This window comes from Nicotiana tabacum, chromosome 1 (genome assembly GCF_000715075.1).
Source record: "Nicotiana tabacum cultivar K326 chromosome 1, ASM71507v2, whole genome shotgun sequence".
Lineage (NCBI taxonomy): Eukaryota > Viridiplantae > Streptophyta > Magnoliopsida > Solanales > Solanaceae > Nicotiana > Nicotiana tabacum.
The window spans coordinates 5285801-5302740 of NC_134080.1; the positions used below are offsets into that span (position 1 = coordinate 5285801).

Sequence of the window (16940 nt, forward strand, 5' to 3'; positions counted from 1 at the left end):
CAATATGGCGATCATGCATGTTTGGTCGTTTTTTGGTCGTTTTTAGGCTAAGTTGATCGCTTTTTGTGGTCGCTTTTTACCGGATTTCTAGTAGTGATATACAGGGAAATTGGTAGAGCATGATGAGCCAATGAAACTCATGATTAAGGAAAGTTCATTATTTAGGCAGCTTGTTAATTAATTATGGGTCACGTTCTCGTGAGTAGCTAGCCAATGGAATTCATGAATAAACATTTAAGCTATATACACGTAAAAAAATTTACATTAACAATGCAGTTAGTCGCTTACAGCTATCCCCTCGGAAAAAAAGGAGGTGTGACAATTCTTACCTAATAGACAGTAATTCTATAGTTAGCTTTTAATTAAGATAGTGTAAAAAGTAATTGGCTTTACAGTTTCAGAACATAAAAAATAAAGTTATTTCGGATAACCTATAGGTTACGATCGTGAAATCAGTCACTGATACTTGTATTAGGGTAGATTGTTTATATATATATATATATATATATATATATATATATATATATATATATATATATATATATATATATATGTATGTATGTATGTATGTATGTATGTATGTATGTATGTATGTATGTATGTATGTATGTATAATAACAAAAAAGATCTAAATTATGTATACACTTACAGTAGAGATTTATTTTACACTATGGGTGTGTTTGGTACGAAGGAAAATATTTTTCGAAAAATATTTTTTAATTTTTCCATATTTGGTTGGCTTAAATGCTTTGGAAAATATTTTCATCATGAACTCATTTTCCTCTAATTGGAGAAAAATATTTTCCCTATTGAAAGAAGAAAATATTTTTCAAAACTCTTTTTCAAGGAGATTTGAGGGAAGTGGGGTGAGGAGAGTAGCATAATAAAATTATGCTCTTAAAAAAAATTACTCTCTAAAAAAATACTAAAAAATATTTTTCGAATTTTTTTTTATTCACCAATCAAACAAGGGAAAATAAGTGATAATATCACTCATTTTTCAAGAAAACACTTCTAAGAAAATTGAAAAATATTTTTCTTTGTACCAAACACACCCTACGTATCATTACAATTTAACTATTTATATCAGGTTGTCATTCCATTTTCTATTTTAATATAATAATATCTTTCATTTTACACTAATGACTTTGGTATATAACTATATATCCAATCATAACTAATTTATCATTGATTCTAGCAGATGAGTGATCACGCCCAACTCTAGTCCTAAAAAGAATAAGCGGTCATTGCAGTTATAATCCGATCTAAAAGTCCGGAGTCGAATCCCACAGAGAACTAAGGCTTAGCTATATCTGTTTAATATCACTAAAAAGACAAGTTTGAACAATTTTCTAAATTATAAAGATTGAGATTTATATTTCTAACTAATTAACTAGCAAATACTAGAAAGCGATAAAATTATCAACTAACGAGACAAAGGATGGGAGACTAAATTAAGGAGGTCAGGAGTTATGATTTCTCCAATTATCGGAATCCTTCTAGTTATTTCCCTACAATTTTGTCAATGTATTCTCTACTGATCGTGAGCACTTTAGGTGTCGTAATTCTCTCTCGAGCAACTAGAATAACTTACTAGACATATTCTCTCGAACTACGCTAGTTGACTTTATCTAACCGCTCATTATGACGACGTCAAAGCTTTGTTATTTCTAAACCTGTCTTTAAATCCGCTGTATTGATTTCTCACATATGTTAGGAGTGACGTTGTTCAACAACCACCTAAATATGTATCCTTTCTCAAGCAGCACACAATAAATAGGCACAATCAATCGATGGTCATTCAATCAACAACAATAAACACGTAGTTGAACAAGTAGAGAAATCCAATAGCTCAATTAGCTATTCATAATAGTATGTAAAACTACAACACTAAAAGTCATAACCAACAATTAAAAAATAGGAAGAGGAAGGAAAAACTCGTAAAAGAATTCCCCGCTTTGCTCTTATTGTGTCTCTGCTTCCTTAGGTCGAATTTGTATCAAAAGAGTGTCCAACCTCCTCAAAATACCGTTTTTCCATGTATATATACCAAGTAGGGTCGGGCTCAAATAATTATACCTTCTCCGAAGCGAAAAAGGATAATTTTTTAGGTCTGGACGCTCGCGATCGCGGTTCGGGCGCGGTTCGGGCGCGATATTTTCACAGTACACTGCCTCAGTCTGCTTCCAGATCCCCGGTCACGTTTTTCACCCTGTTCTGTTTAGAATTTAGAAAAACATAAAACCTTAAAGTTGTATATCTTTGAGTTAACTTTCCAACCATATATTATATAGCCCAAGTGGAGTTTAGAGCAAAGATTTATGTCTATTTTACTAGACAGTGCGCAATATGCTTACTCGAGTCTTTGTTTGTTCTTAACTATCAAATTTGACCCTCGAACTCGATCCCGACTTAATTTCTTGGGCTTTTACTCAGACTTCAAAGCTCCAAATCACTAAAATTCCTTCCATAACATCTATATAGCTCGGAATCACTCCTACAAGGCATAAAATACACCATTAGTGCAAAATACCAGCGATTAAAGCTCAAACTCAATTAAAGTGCAGTAAATTAGAGTGTAATAAGCGACTAAAATACGCAATTATAGTCTATCATGAATGAGTGTGAATAAAGAAGGTAGTGACTAATGCATAAGAGAGCCTGCTTAAACTTTCCGATCCATGAAGTTTCTATGTTAATCTTCCGAAAATGTATTGAAAGAATTTATTTTCTTGAACATGAAAACTATTGACTTAATTGGAAAAAATATCCAAGTAATAGAAGAAATGTTATAGATACTCATATTTTAATAAGAGGTTTACTAATTTATTCACTAAATTGTCTTGGTCTCGTTTGTTTAAATGTTTGTCAATAGGCAATTGATTACATAAAGTTTTATCGTGTAAAAACAAAAGGCCTAAGATGCAGTACATAGTTTTTAATAATTATATTTTGCAATTTCAACTGCACAAGTGTATCTCTCATTTCACATGAGGTAAAAAAATGAAAGTGTATTCCTCATTTAGGTGTATGGGCGTAAACAACAACAATAACATATTCAGTATTATCCAACACTCTGGGATCTGGGGAGGATAATGTATACGCAGACCTTAGCCCTACCTTTTGAAAATAGAGATATTGTTTCCAATAGACCCTCGGCCCAAGAAAGTATAAGCACCACGTGAAGAAAAACTTCAAAAAGTAGCTTTCAAGTGGATATTTTTCAATGTTAATTGCCACATAGTCATTTAAAATAATTTACGGATCGTAGAAGCAGTCACTAATACTTGCATTAGAGTAAGTTGTCTATATCATACCTCTTGTGGTGTGACCTTCTTCGAACCCAGTATAAACAGGGAATGCTTTGTGCAACGAGATGCCTTTCTTGATGTACAACCCATATTTTACCTCAATTTTGTATTTCTTTTTTTTAATGCATTTTTTTCTTCCAATTATGTATTTCTTTATTTCAAATAAAATATGTAAAAAGACTTAATTGTTGTTACGACCCGGAATTCCCACCTTCGGGACCGTGATGGCGCCTAACATTTCGCTTGATAGGCAATCCAATGTTAGAATAGTTTTTAGTCATTTTTAACGAATCAAATTAACTGTAATAACTGAAATGGAACTGAAATAGAGTATGAAAAAACATAATAACCGCAATATCTAGATACAATCCCAGAACTGGTGTCACAAGTGCATGAGCGACTAGAATAATACAGATATGTTTTGAATGAAAGTAAAACTGTCTGAAATGAAATACACATCTAGGATAAGATAGAAGGAGACTTCAGGGCTGCGAACGCCGAGCAGTTGTACCTCAAGTCTCTAATCTGGCAATCAATTTGAGCCATATACTAACTGCCACTAGGACCGACTCTAAAATCTGCACAAGAAGTGCATACTGTAGTATGAGTACAACCGACCCATGTACTCTATAACTACCGAGCCTAACCTCGACAAAGTAGTGACGAGGCTAAGGCGAGTCACTTACAATAACATGTACGCAGTATAATAATCATAACAGGAAAGGAATACAGGAAAGTAAGGCAGTTAACTTATGAAAATAAACTCAATCCTCAGAATCGATAAAACCAGAAACACTAGTATCCAGAATTTCGTATGAAAGCATCGAAAACTAACACAGTACAACAATGAATACAAAACACACAATCCGTTGCGGAGCGCAACCCGATCCCACCATTCAAACACAATCCTCCCTTATTTTGTTATATCAATCTCAATAATAACATGTAAAATCCATTATGGCGCGCAATCCGATCCCAGCATATAATTAGAATTTATATTATATTCCTCACTTATTTCACCATATGAAAATCACATATAAAATCTGTTGCAGCACGCAACCCGATCCTACCATATCAATATCAATCCTCCCTGATTTCACCCGTTGTAGCGTGCAACCCGATCCATAAATAAAATCATTAAGTGCAAATAACTTAACAACTCAAATCACAAGAATCTCTACGATTAAAGAAATATGAAAGCAAGCCACAAAAGAACCTCGTACCAAATCAAGGAATACTACGATTAATACAAAGCAACAAGACGAGTCAAATATATGACAATTATAGCGTACAAATAAGACAATTAAGGCAAGTAGCAATTAATCATGGAAGCATGAACGCATCAAACATTTAATACGAGAGAAATAAGTAATAAATAGCAAGTTAAGGCATAGGAAGCAACTAAAGCATGCAACACTTAAGACATGAAATAAAATAACCAATGAAATACGGAAAAGCATGGAAACAAGTATTTTGACAGTGTATATACACTCGTCACCTCCCATATATGCCGCTACATAGGTAATTCACATAGCACATAACTCAAGGGTTCCTAATTACCTCAAATCAAGGTTAAATCCAATACTTACCTCGCTCCGCAAGCAAATCAAAGCTCAACCAGAGCCTTTCCTCTAAAATCCACCTCCAACCCAATTGAATCTAAGCAAAATTGACTCAATAACATCAAATAATGCTAGAAAAATCAATTACAATACATAAAGTTAAGATTTTACACTTTTTTAAAAAGTCAACAAAAGTTAACACCGGGCCCACTTGGTCAAAACCCGAGATTCGGACCAAAACATATGTACCCATTCACCCCCGAGTCTTAGTATGTAATTAATTTCGAAATCCGACCTTAATTTGAGGTCTAAATCCCAAATTTACAAAAACCCTCAATTCTTACCAAATCCCTAATTTTCTACCATGAAAGAACATAGATTAATGTTAGAAATTAATAAGTGTTGATGGAAGGAAGAAAATAAGTTAAAGTACACTAACCTATGAAAGGGTGATTATTTATCTTCCAAATCGCCTCTAGGTTGAGCTCTAATGAAAAGATAATGAAAAATGGGTAAAATCTCGTCTTTAGGATATTTAAGAGACTAGGTGTCAGGCCTTCTTCGCGTTCGCGAAGGGCCTGCTACATACATAAAGCATAGCAGCCAAAATGGCCTACGCGTTCACGAAGGCTTTTTCACCCAGACCTTCGCATTCGCGAGCCTAGGCTCGCGTTCGCATAGAGCAAACCCCAGATCCCCCTTCCTAGGTCCCTCAACACTGCGTGTTCGCAATAAGTTATCCGCGTTCGCGAAGGGTAAACCCTCCCCACCTCCCAAGCCTCGTGTTCGCGTACCAGCCATCGCGTTCGTAATGAAGGAAAGCCTCCCCAGCCCAGATTACTCTTCACGATCGCGGGAGTATCTTCGGGATCACGACGAAGAAGAAGAAGAAGAAGAAGAAGAAGAAGAAGAAGAAGAAGAAGAAGAAGAAGAAGAAGAAGACACCAGCTGATAGCAGACTTTCAAAAACCAATAATTTCCAAGTTCAAAAATCATCTGTAGCCTATCTGAAACTCACCCGAGCCTTCGGGGCTCCAAATCAAACATGTACACAAGTCTAAAAATATCATACAAACTTGCTCGCGCGATCAAAATATCAAAATAACACCTAAAACCACGAATCGTACACCAAAACAATTAAAAAATTTAATGAAACTTAAGAACATGAAATTTTACAACCGGACGTCCGAATCACGTTAAATCAACACCGTTTTGCATCAAATTTTACAGACAAGTCATAAAATACTGAAACGAACCTATACCAAGTTCCGAAATCAAAATTCGAATCCGGCAGCAACAAGGTCAACCTACAATCAAACTTTAGAATTCTTTAAATCTTTAAATTGTTAGTTTCAACAAATTATGTTTAATCAAGCTAGGTACTTCCGAATTCGATTTCGGGCATACGCCCAAGTCTCAAATCATGATACAAACCCACCTGGACCGTCCAAATACTGATCCGAATCCGTTTACACAAACTGTTGACCGTAGTCAACTCAAAAGAGTTTTAAGGCACGATTTCCCATTTTCATCAATTTTCTCATAAAAATATTCAGGAAAAGGACACGAGTTGTGCACGCAAATCGAGGAAGGTAAACAGAGCTATTCGATGTTTCGGAACGCAGAAATGAAGGGTAATACTGTAAATGACCTATCATATCATCACAGTTGTAACCCCATTATTTTTAACCAAAGGATTTTTTTTAGCCAACATTATAGAGTTGTAACTGTTTATTTCTTTTTATTTTCTCTTTAGATGCAAGCTATTATTCTAATTATGTATTTGTTTTTGCAGGCCAAATTTTGTTTTCAAAAAACTTGGTTGAAATTTCTTTACTATTTGTAGCAATTTTTTATATAGCTTAATGGTGTTTTCAACTACGTATTTCTTTTTATTTCTTTGTTCTATGCAGTGACTATTTAATCCACGTGTATATTTTTTTATTTTCCAGTCATATCTGTAAAAAACATTGTTGAAACTTTATTATATTTAGTCAAATAAAATTTTTATCGCCTAGATAAGCATGTTCCATGCAAGTTTTCTAACAATTTTTGTCCGAAAGAAGAGGACCTGAATAATTAATGAACTTAAAATGGTAAATATTTTAGGGCAAAGATCATTTTTAGCCCGCATCAAAAATTATTCACGTTCGGTAGCCAGAAAAATATTAAAAATTTGATATAATATGTAGAATTATATATACACACACAAAATATATACAAAAATTATAATTTTCACTCATTATTTTGAGAACTGTTACATAGTATTACGTTTTTAATATTTTATTTATGAAAATAACATGTGGAGAAAATCTCATGTCGCAGCGCGTGTCAATTTTGTCCATATCATTTGAATTCCCTTACCTACGTACTATACGTTTTATTTTTATTTTTTTTATTGCCTAAGCTTTACCTATAATTTAAATGATGTTATACCTCTCTAAAATTGTAAGTAAGTTCACCAATATTAGAAATACAACTGTTCTTTTATGAATTTGTTACACAATCTGCTATTTTATTTTATTTTTTGCTAAGATAAAGGTTTTATTAATAAGGTACCAAGATGGTACAAAAAGTTACAAAAAACACCTCAAAACCATATCCTACAAGCCTCCTAGTAGATTTAGAAACTCTACAAACTGTTGTTGTTCCACTGATACACTGCTTTTACACCAATAAAACAAGTTGTGAATACATTTGTTTCTAATTCTAAAAATGTGCTCCCTGTTACACAATCTACTATTTTGTGATTCTTATTTTAATATAACGTACATTAAGTATATACTTAAATTATTTTTTTTTACTGGCGGATCTAGAAATTCATACAAGTGATTTCAAAAATTATAATGTTTTCACCATTTTTTTATTCTCAGTTGTAACGAGATTCTTATGTTTTGATTGCATTAGTAAAACTATTAAAACGGGCAAATTATTTTGTTTTATCTTTTTTTATTATGTTTATATCATTTTTGGTTATTGAGTGTTAATTTATATGTTGATTAATATTTTTCAATCACTGAGGGTGGTATTTGTAAGTTCTTGTTTTTAATGTTTCTTTTTCCATATTTCTTAGTAGAATAATGTAATTTATTTAATTTCTTGCTAAAAAGAAAATCTTTATTCAATTTCTTGGTTATTGGAAAGAAATAATATGTTGGGTTAAAAAAGAAAATTGGTTTTGTTGTATGTTCCATTCTCTGTGAAAAAATAGCATGTAAGCCTCTTCTCAAGAATTGCATTTTTGATGAATATAACAAGGTCTGACCCAGGTAAAGCCAAGTTCTTGTAAAAATTTAATTTTGGGTTTAAAGGTTGGGGTTTTGCCAATATGACAAAACAATAATTTAGAGGGAGAAAAACGAGGGTTTTGATCTGTCATTTGTTAGATACCCATTTTTTCAAAGAAAATAAGTAACAAACGCTGGTTGAAACGGCTTCTTGATTACGTGTGTTGCATGTACCTTATAAAAATTACATAGAACCTATTTAAAAAATTATGTCTGAATTATTAAATAAAATCACTGTGGTGTTATAGTTCCGAAGGTCAATTCTCTTGGAAGAGTGGAGCCTGTTAAAATCCCATGTACCTTCCTTAATGCACCAGCTCATCCCCTGTCCATTTAATTTTGATAGGTGTAACGACTCGTTTGGAGCTCTAGCACATCGTTCAGCAGTTTGAGACCATGAGCAGCTTTACTTCAAGTATTATGACTTATATATGTGGTTGGAATTGAATTTCGGTAAGCTCGGAGTTGATTTGGAAAGGAAATTTTCATTTCAGAAGCTTTAAGTTGAAAGAATTGACTAAGATCGGATTTTTGAGTAAACGACCTCGGAATCGTGATTTGAAGGTTCCAACAGGTTCGTATGATGATTTTGGACTTGGGCGTATGTCCGGATCGGGTTTTGGATGACTCCACGAGCATTTCGGCGCCTATTGTGGAAGTTTGCCTTTGGAAGAATTTCATAAGTTTGGATTGAAGTGCATTTCAGTGTTATCGATGTCCGTTTGGGATTCTGAGTCTGGGAATAGCTCTGTATGGTAATTCTGGTATTGGGAGCGCGATCGAAAGTAAATTCGAAGGTCCGTAGGTCATTTTGGAGTCATTTAGCTAAAGTTAGGAATTTGAAGGTTTTTGAGAAGTTTGACCGGAAGTGGACTTTTTGATATCGAGGTCGAAATCCGATTCCAGAAGTTGGATTAGGTCCATAATATCAAATGTGACTTGTGTGCAAAATTTGAGGTCAATCGGACGTGATTTGATAGGTTACGACATCTAATGAAGAAGTTTGAAGTTCTAAAGTTCATCAAGTTTGAATTAGAGTGTGATTCGTGATTTTAGCTTTGTCTGATGTGATTTGAGGCCTCGAGCAAGTCCGTAATATATTTTAGGACGTGTTGGTATGATTGGATAGGGTCCCGGGGGCCTCGGGTGGATTCCAGGTGGTTAACGGATTGAAAATGAAATTTGAGGAAAGGCTGAAGCAACTGGGCTTCTGGCGTAACTGCACCTGCGTGAAAAGGGCCGTAGGTGCGGGCCTACAGGAGCGATAAGGGACTTGCAGGAGCAGAATTTTGCTGGGGAGGCGCGGACTGTAGGCTGTCGAGATCCGCAAAAGCAGGAACCGCACCTACGTGTGTGGAGCTGCAGAAGCGGAGTGAGGGCCTAGTGAGAGACCGCAAAAGCGGTAGTGGGGGTCGCACCTGCGGAACCGCAGAAGCGGTCAAGTGACCGCAGGTGCGAAAATCGAGCTAGGCAAAGTGTTCTTTTAAAGCGAGGGTTTGGCTCATTTTCACCATATTTCCTCCATGGGAACTGATAGTAGGTTATATAGTTGATATTCACACCTTAATATGACCATACTTTGTTGTTGTTTTATAGATAAATTGCCAACAAAATGCTCTAAATAGTGTTCTTTTGTTTAGCAGAGAATATTATATGAAAGGAAGCAACATGGAGTGTTTTGGAGGTGATAATGTGAAGAAAAACGCCCACTCGAGAACTACCCGAACACAAAGAAGCATAAATGGTCTGGGCAAGAAGGCCACCGCGACCGCGGCAGATTAATAAGGGAGGCAGAAAGCTCAGCATTCACCCACGGTCGACCGCGGTTGGCCGCGACCGCGGTGAACTGTTCACTCCGCTGGAAGTTGGGGACCAAAGTGTAATTTTGGGGAAACTTTTGTAAAACCCTTATAAGCTTTAGAAACTCGCCCAACTAAAGGGGGAAGCTAATTTTAGACTACTTTTGGAGGAAGAACAAGTATGAGAAGATCAACCAAACATTATAGTTCTTCTATCTCCTTTTGATTCTTGCAATTTTACATTATGAACGATTTAGTAGTTCTTCCTTATTTTGTTATGAGTAGCTAAACACTTATCTAGGGTTGATGTAACCAATTGTTGGTTGAAGTTTTGACTCAAGTTGTTATAATCGAGCCGGATTTACGATATGATTGTTCAACTATGTTTTGTATGGTGATTAATTGAATGGGCTCTTGATTAATCGTGTCTAATTACCTTATATTGCTTGAGAAAGAATATTAGGTTAGATAGCTGTTGAACAACCACTTTTGGGTAATTGAAGAGATTCATTACTTGAACTTAAAAGTGGGTTTAGAGATAACAAAACTTTGGTGGGATAATTTAGAGTTGCATACCCATAGTCAGCTAGAGTAGTTCGAGAGAATGCTCTAGTAAATTATTGTAGTTGATCGAGAGATAATTACGATAGCCTATAACTCTTAATCCTCATAGAGTATTACGGCGAGATTATAGCGGAAGAGTCAAGACCTAAACTAGCAATTGGAGAAATCACTGCCCTAGACTTTTTTACCATTGAATTATCTTTGTTTTAGCTTATTGTTGTTTTTAATAGTAGTTGAAATAGTTAAACAAAAGAACCCAGTCTTTATTGATCAAAAATATTGTATCTAGAAATTGATTGAGTTGATAATAACATTGCCGAAAAGTGTAATAGATAAGTTAGTTCCCTGAGGATTCGATTCCAGACTTAAAATCGGATTATATTTGCAGTGACCGCTTTGTCTTTTAAAAGGCATAGTTGGGTGTTATCAAATTTTGGCGCCGTTACCGAGGAACTAACGGTTTTATTTATTACTACTTAGAAGTAGCGTTAAAAATTATTAGTTCAAATCAAATTTCAAAGGTGTTAAATTTTCATTGAAATTCTAACGTTTGAACTCTTGTGGAATTCAGGTGTATGCCTAGAAATCCTTCGAGGACTGGAGAACTGCTTGAAGGACTTTCAGACCCCGAGAAATCATTCAGGGCATTAAACCGTGCCAACAGGAGGATCCAACAATCACAACAACCACAACAGCTTGACTTTGACATGGGTGACGTAGAGAATGTCAACGGAAACATCAGGGTTGAGCAAGTTGACCCAAATGTCAGAGTGGTGATACCTCTTGTGACAGAAGCTGCACTTTATGATTGGGCTCAACCCACAGCTGACAACCTGGCAACTGCCATAGCTGTACCTACAATACAAGCGGAGACATTCCAGATCACCAACAACATGTTGCATCTGCTGCAGAATAAGGGATTGTTCTCTGGGTCACACATTGAAGACCCTCAGCAACATTTGAATTTTTTTTTGTCAATTTGTGTGACTCAAAGGCAGTCAAATGTGACCCCATAAGCTATCAAGCTATTACTGTTCCCGTTCTCTGTGACTGGAGAAGCTGAGACTTGGCTGAATTCCTCCCAATCAATTCCATTGTCACCTAGGAGGAATTAGTAAAGCGGTTTTTGAATAAGTTTTACCCACCCAACAAGACTGCAAGGCAGATTGATGAAATATTACAGTACAAGCAGCAGCCGACTGAGACCTTGCAAGAAACTTGGGAAAGATTTAAAGGGATGCTAGTGAAGTGTCCTCACCATGGCATTCCAGACCAGATGCTTGGCCAGAGATTCTACATGGGATTAGCTAACAATCTAAAGGCCAATGTGGATGCTTCAGCTGGAGGTGCATTTTTGAGTAAGACATTCACCGAGTGCAAGGTCCTTCATAACAAGATGTCCCAGAATTCGGGGTGGATGACTAGAGGTACAACACTGACACCTATAGTGCATTCAGTACCTCTTGACCTAAATAATTCGCAGGCAGAGAACATGGCCACACTTCTAACTCGGATGAGTATTTTGACAAAGAAGATAGATGAGATGGGTACCAAACAGGTGCATATTGTTGACACAACAAATGGAGGGTTGTATACACCCTGTGTTAATCAGCCCTATGTGTTCATGGAGCGGAGAAGGTGAAAATCAAGGGGCAAGGGAAGATATGAATTATGTTAACAACTTTGGGGGTCAGAGACAAGGAGGACAACAGTGGAGACCTGCACCAAATCAGCAATACAGACCCAATATGCCTCAGCCTGGGGGTATGCAAGCTCAAGACCAAATGGTATCATACCACCAGAGACAACAAGGCTACCCACAGTAGAACCAACAACAGTTGACATATCAGCCACCTCCTCAGCAGCAAGATAACAACATGGTAGAGATCAGGAGGATGCTCCAGCAACTCATTGGGACAAATGGTAAGATGCAATAAAAGTTGGCAGTACATGATTCAACTATAAAGAACATTGAAACTCAATTGGGGCAGTTGTCTATGGCTTTAAACAATTACCCCCAGGGAACATTTCCAGCGGATACAAATATTAACCCCAAGAAGCAAAACCCGAATCAGCTAATGGTAGTAAGGCTTCAGAATGGGAGAGATTTAGACAAAGAGCAGGAGGTTGCCCAAGCCAGCAAGGAGACTACGCTAGCCACTCCAATTCCACTAGAGGTAGATGAACCAACAAATCTGACTGAAGTGGTAGTTGAACAGGGTCAAGATGAAAAGGATAAGGCTAAGGTAAATGAACAAACTACAGAACAGGTGGTGCCTCTTGTGCCACAGAACCCCAACAGAGAGAAGCCAACAAGCAGTGCACAAAGGGTGATACCTGCACCATTCCCTCAGAGACTGGTAAAACAAAAGAAGGAAGATCAATACAAGAAATTCATGGAGATGCTGCATCAAATCCAGTTGAATATTCCTTTGATGGATGCCTTGAGGGAGATTCTAGGTTATGCAAAAATGATGAAAGACCTAATTTCACGGAGTTTGATTTTCAAAATCTATCCACAGTGACTCTGATGCAGACTTGTAGCGCAGTAGTGACCAGACCGATGGCTCAAAAGATGTCCGACCCAGGTAGCTTCACTATTCCGTGCACGATTGGGAGTTACGCCTTTGCAAAGGCATTATATGATTTGGGATCCAGCATAAATTTGATGCATTTGGCTATATACACCAAACTGGGCATTGGCAGGGCTAGACCGACTTCGATGCTGCTGTAGTTGGCTGACTGCACGGTAAAAAGACCTACTGGGATTCTTGATGATGTATTGGTGCAAGTGGGGAAGTACGTGTTCCCTGCAAACTTTGTTATTCTGGATTGTCAGGTAGATGAGGAGATACCTATCATTTTAGGTAGGCCATTTTTGGCCACTGGGAGAGCCCTGATTGATTGTAAGACTGGGGAATTAAAAATGAGACTGAACGATGAAGAAGTCATATTCAATGTTCAGCAATCTATAAGGAGACCCAGTGAATATGTGAATTGCTCTCTAGTGAAGGCAGTGGATATGATACTGCAAGAAGATGATGTGACCCTGACTGCTAAAGATCCATTGGAGGCATGTCTGATAAATTTAGAAGAAATGGATGGTGAAGGGTTGGCTGAGTGGGTCATGGCACTTGAAGGCCAAGGATTTTGGAAATGGGAACCTCAGTTCGAGTCCCTTGAGTTAGAAAAAAGAGCTACACCTCCAGCAAAACCATCGGTAGAGGAACCACCCAAGTTGGAGCTGAAGCCACTTCCAGCTCACCTCAGGTTCATTTTCTTAGGCCCCGATTCTACGTTGCCTATTATTATATCATCTGGTTTGTTAGATGTGCAGGTAGAACAACTCTTAAAAGTACTGCAGGAAAGCAAGACTGCCATTGGCTGGACCATGGCAGACCTAAAGGGTATCAGCCCAACCTTCTGTATGCATAAGATTCTCTTGGAAGAAGGGCACAAACCTTCTAGAGAACATCAACAAAGGCTAAACCCAAACATGAAAGCGGTAGTAAAGAAGGAAGTGATCAAATGGTTAGATGCGGGAATCATCTTCCCCATCTCTGATAGAAATTGGGTCAGCCTTGTCCAATGTGTGCCGAAAAAGGGGGAATGATTGTTGTGCAAAATGAGAACAATGAGTTGATCTCAACTCGTACAGTCACGGGATGGTGGATTTGCATGGATTACCAAAAATTGAACACAGCCACCCGAAAGGACCACTTCCCCTTACCTTTCATTGACCAAATGTTGGATAGGTTGGCCGGGCGCTCACACTTCTGTTTCTTGGATGGTTATTCGGGGTACAATCAGATATCAATAGCCCCGGAAGATAGAGAGAAAACATCCTTCACTTGTCCATATAGCATCTTCGCCTTTCGGAGAATGCCTTTTGGGCTTTGTAATACACCGGCGACATTTCAACGGTGCATGTTAGCCATTTTCACAGACATGGTGGAGGATATTATGGAGGTCTTTATGGATGACTTCTCCGTGGTGGGAGATTCATTCGAGTATTGTCTTCACAACTTAAGAAGAGTGCTTAAAAGATGTGTGGAGACAAATTTAGTGTTAAACTGCGAAAAGTGTCATTTTATGGTACAAGAAGGGATAGTCCTGGGACACTGAGTGTCCAATAAGGGAATTGAGGTCGACCATGCCAAGGTTGACGTGATTGAAAAACTACCACAGCCCACTTCGGTCAAGGCGGTGAGAAGTTTACTTGGGCACGCCGGGTTCTACAGGCGATTCATCAAAGATTTCTCCAAAATTGCTAACCCATTGTGCAAACTCCTTGAAAAGGATCACCCCTTTGTGTTTTCTAATGAATGCAGGTTGGCATTTGAGGAACTGAAGAAGAGATTGGTGACTGCACCCATCATTGTTGCACCCAACTGGGAGCAAACGTTTGAGATAATGTGCGACGCCAGTGACTACACCATAGGAGCAGTCTTGGGGTAGCGACAGGGTAAATTGATACACTCGATTTATTATGCAAGCAGAACGCTGAGCGGTGCATAACTCAATTACACTGTGACGGAAAAGGAGATGTTGGCTGTTGTTTTTGCATTCGATAAATTTAGGTCATACTTGATTGGCTAGAAAGTTATTATTTACACTGACCATGCAGCAATTAGATACTTGATAGAAAAGAAGGAGTCAAAGCTACGCTTGATTCGCTGGGTTCTTCTGTTACAAGAATTTGATCTGGAAATACATGACCAAAAAGGGATAGAGAACCAAGTAGCTGACCACCTCACAAGGTTGGAAGGAGCTGAAAAGAAAGGAGAGGTTGAGGATATAACAGAGACATTCCCAGATGAACAATTACTGGAAATGACAATGGAGGAGGCACCTTGGTATGCTGATATTGCTAATTATTTAGCAAGTGGTATTGTACCTTATGAACTCTCCTCAATTCAAAAGAAAAAGTTCTTTCGTGTTTGTCGATATTATTATTGGGATGAACCTATATTGTTTAAAATATGTGTAGACAACATGATCCGGCGGTGTATTCCCGAGAAAGATCAACATTCTGTTTTGCAGGCTTGCCATGCTTCACCATATGGTGGACACTTTGGAGGGATTCGGATAGCAGCTAAGGTATTAGAGTTAGGCTTGTACTGGACTACTCTGTTCAAGGATGCCCATGCTTGGGTTAAAAGCTGTGATGAATGCCAAAGAACTGGCAACATATCTCGTAGACACGAGATGCCAATGACCACAAGTCAAGAGGTGGAGATTTTTGACATGTGGGGGATTGACTTCATGGGGTCATTCATCAGTTCGTACGGTAACAAGTACATATTGGTAGCAGTTGACTATGTATCCAAGTGGGTCGAAGCAGTGGCTCTCCCGACCAATGATGCTAAGGGGGTACTAGGCTTTCTAAAGAAGAACATTTTCACGTGTTTTGGTACCCCACGAGCTATACTCAGTGATGGCGGAACCCATTTCTGCAATAGAGCATTCGCACGGCTGCTGGAAAAATATGGAGTTCATCGTAAAGTGACCACCCCATACCACCCACAATCGAGCGGGCAAGTTGAAATGTCCAACAGGGAGATTAAAAGTGTCCTTACAAAAATAGTGAATGCAACAAGGACTAACTGGGCAAAGAAATTGGATGATGCATTGTAGGCATACCACACAGCCTTCAAACCCCCAATTGGGATGTCACCGTAAAAGTTGGTGTTTGGTAAGGCATGCCACCTCCTAGTTGAGCTAGATCATAAAGCACTTTGGGCATTGCGGCAGTTGAACTTAGACATGGAGACAGCAGGCACTAACAGAGTCACGGGATTACATGAGCTTGCGGAATTCAGGTTCCAGGCCTTTGAGAGTGCTAGATTATACAAAGAAATGATGAAATTAATGCATGATAAGCACATATTGGATCTAAACTTCAAACCCGGAGATCTAGTGTTGTTATACAACTCGAGATTGAGATTATTCCCAGGTAAGTTAAAGTCTCAATGGTCAGGACCCTTCAGAGTGGTGCAATTGTTCTTGAGTGGAGCTGTAGAGATTGAATCAGAAGATGGGACAAACAAGTTCACAGTAAATGGGCAAAGGTTGAAACATTACCTTGGCATGTCTGATGAAAAAGGGGATAGAGTGGTAATCACTTTGGGAGAGCCCCAGTACGCGGATGAGGAGTGATGGTCAAATGATGGCGTCGTACCGCGAAGTTAACTCAAGCGTTGTGTTGGAGGCAACCCACAAGTGTGTTGATTAGCTATTCATGTAACTTAAAAAAAATAGCACAGCAATCGCGGTAAACCGCGACAAACTGCGGTGGAAGGCAAACATTCTGCCTCGATTTTTCCATCCCACCGCGACCGCGGTGGACCGTGGTATACCGCGATGAGGCGTGAACACCGCGGCCACGGTGGACCATGGTCGACCGTGGTCGGTCCA

The 16940-nt window shown here is 38.1% G+C and overlaps 1 protein-coding gene across 1 annotated transcript; it reads left to right on the forward strand.

The window, feature by feature from the left end:
• Positions 1-16289: 16289 nt before the first annotated feature.
• Positions 16290-16682, forward strand: LOC142161863 (uncharacterized). The gene has a single exon (XM_075217755.1). The coding sequence runs from the start codon at positions 16290-16292 to the stop codon at positions 16680-16682; it is 393 nt and encodes a 130-aa protein (XP_075073856.1).
• Positions 16683-16940: the final 258 nt, after the last annotated feature.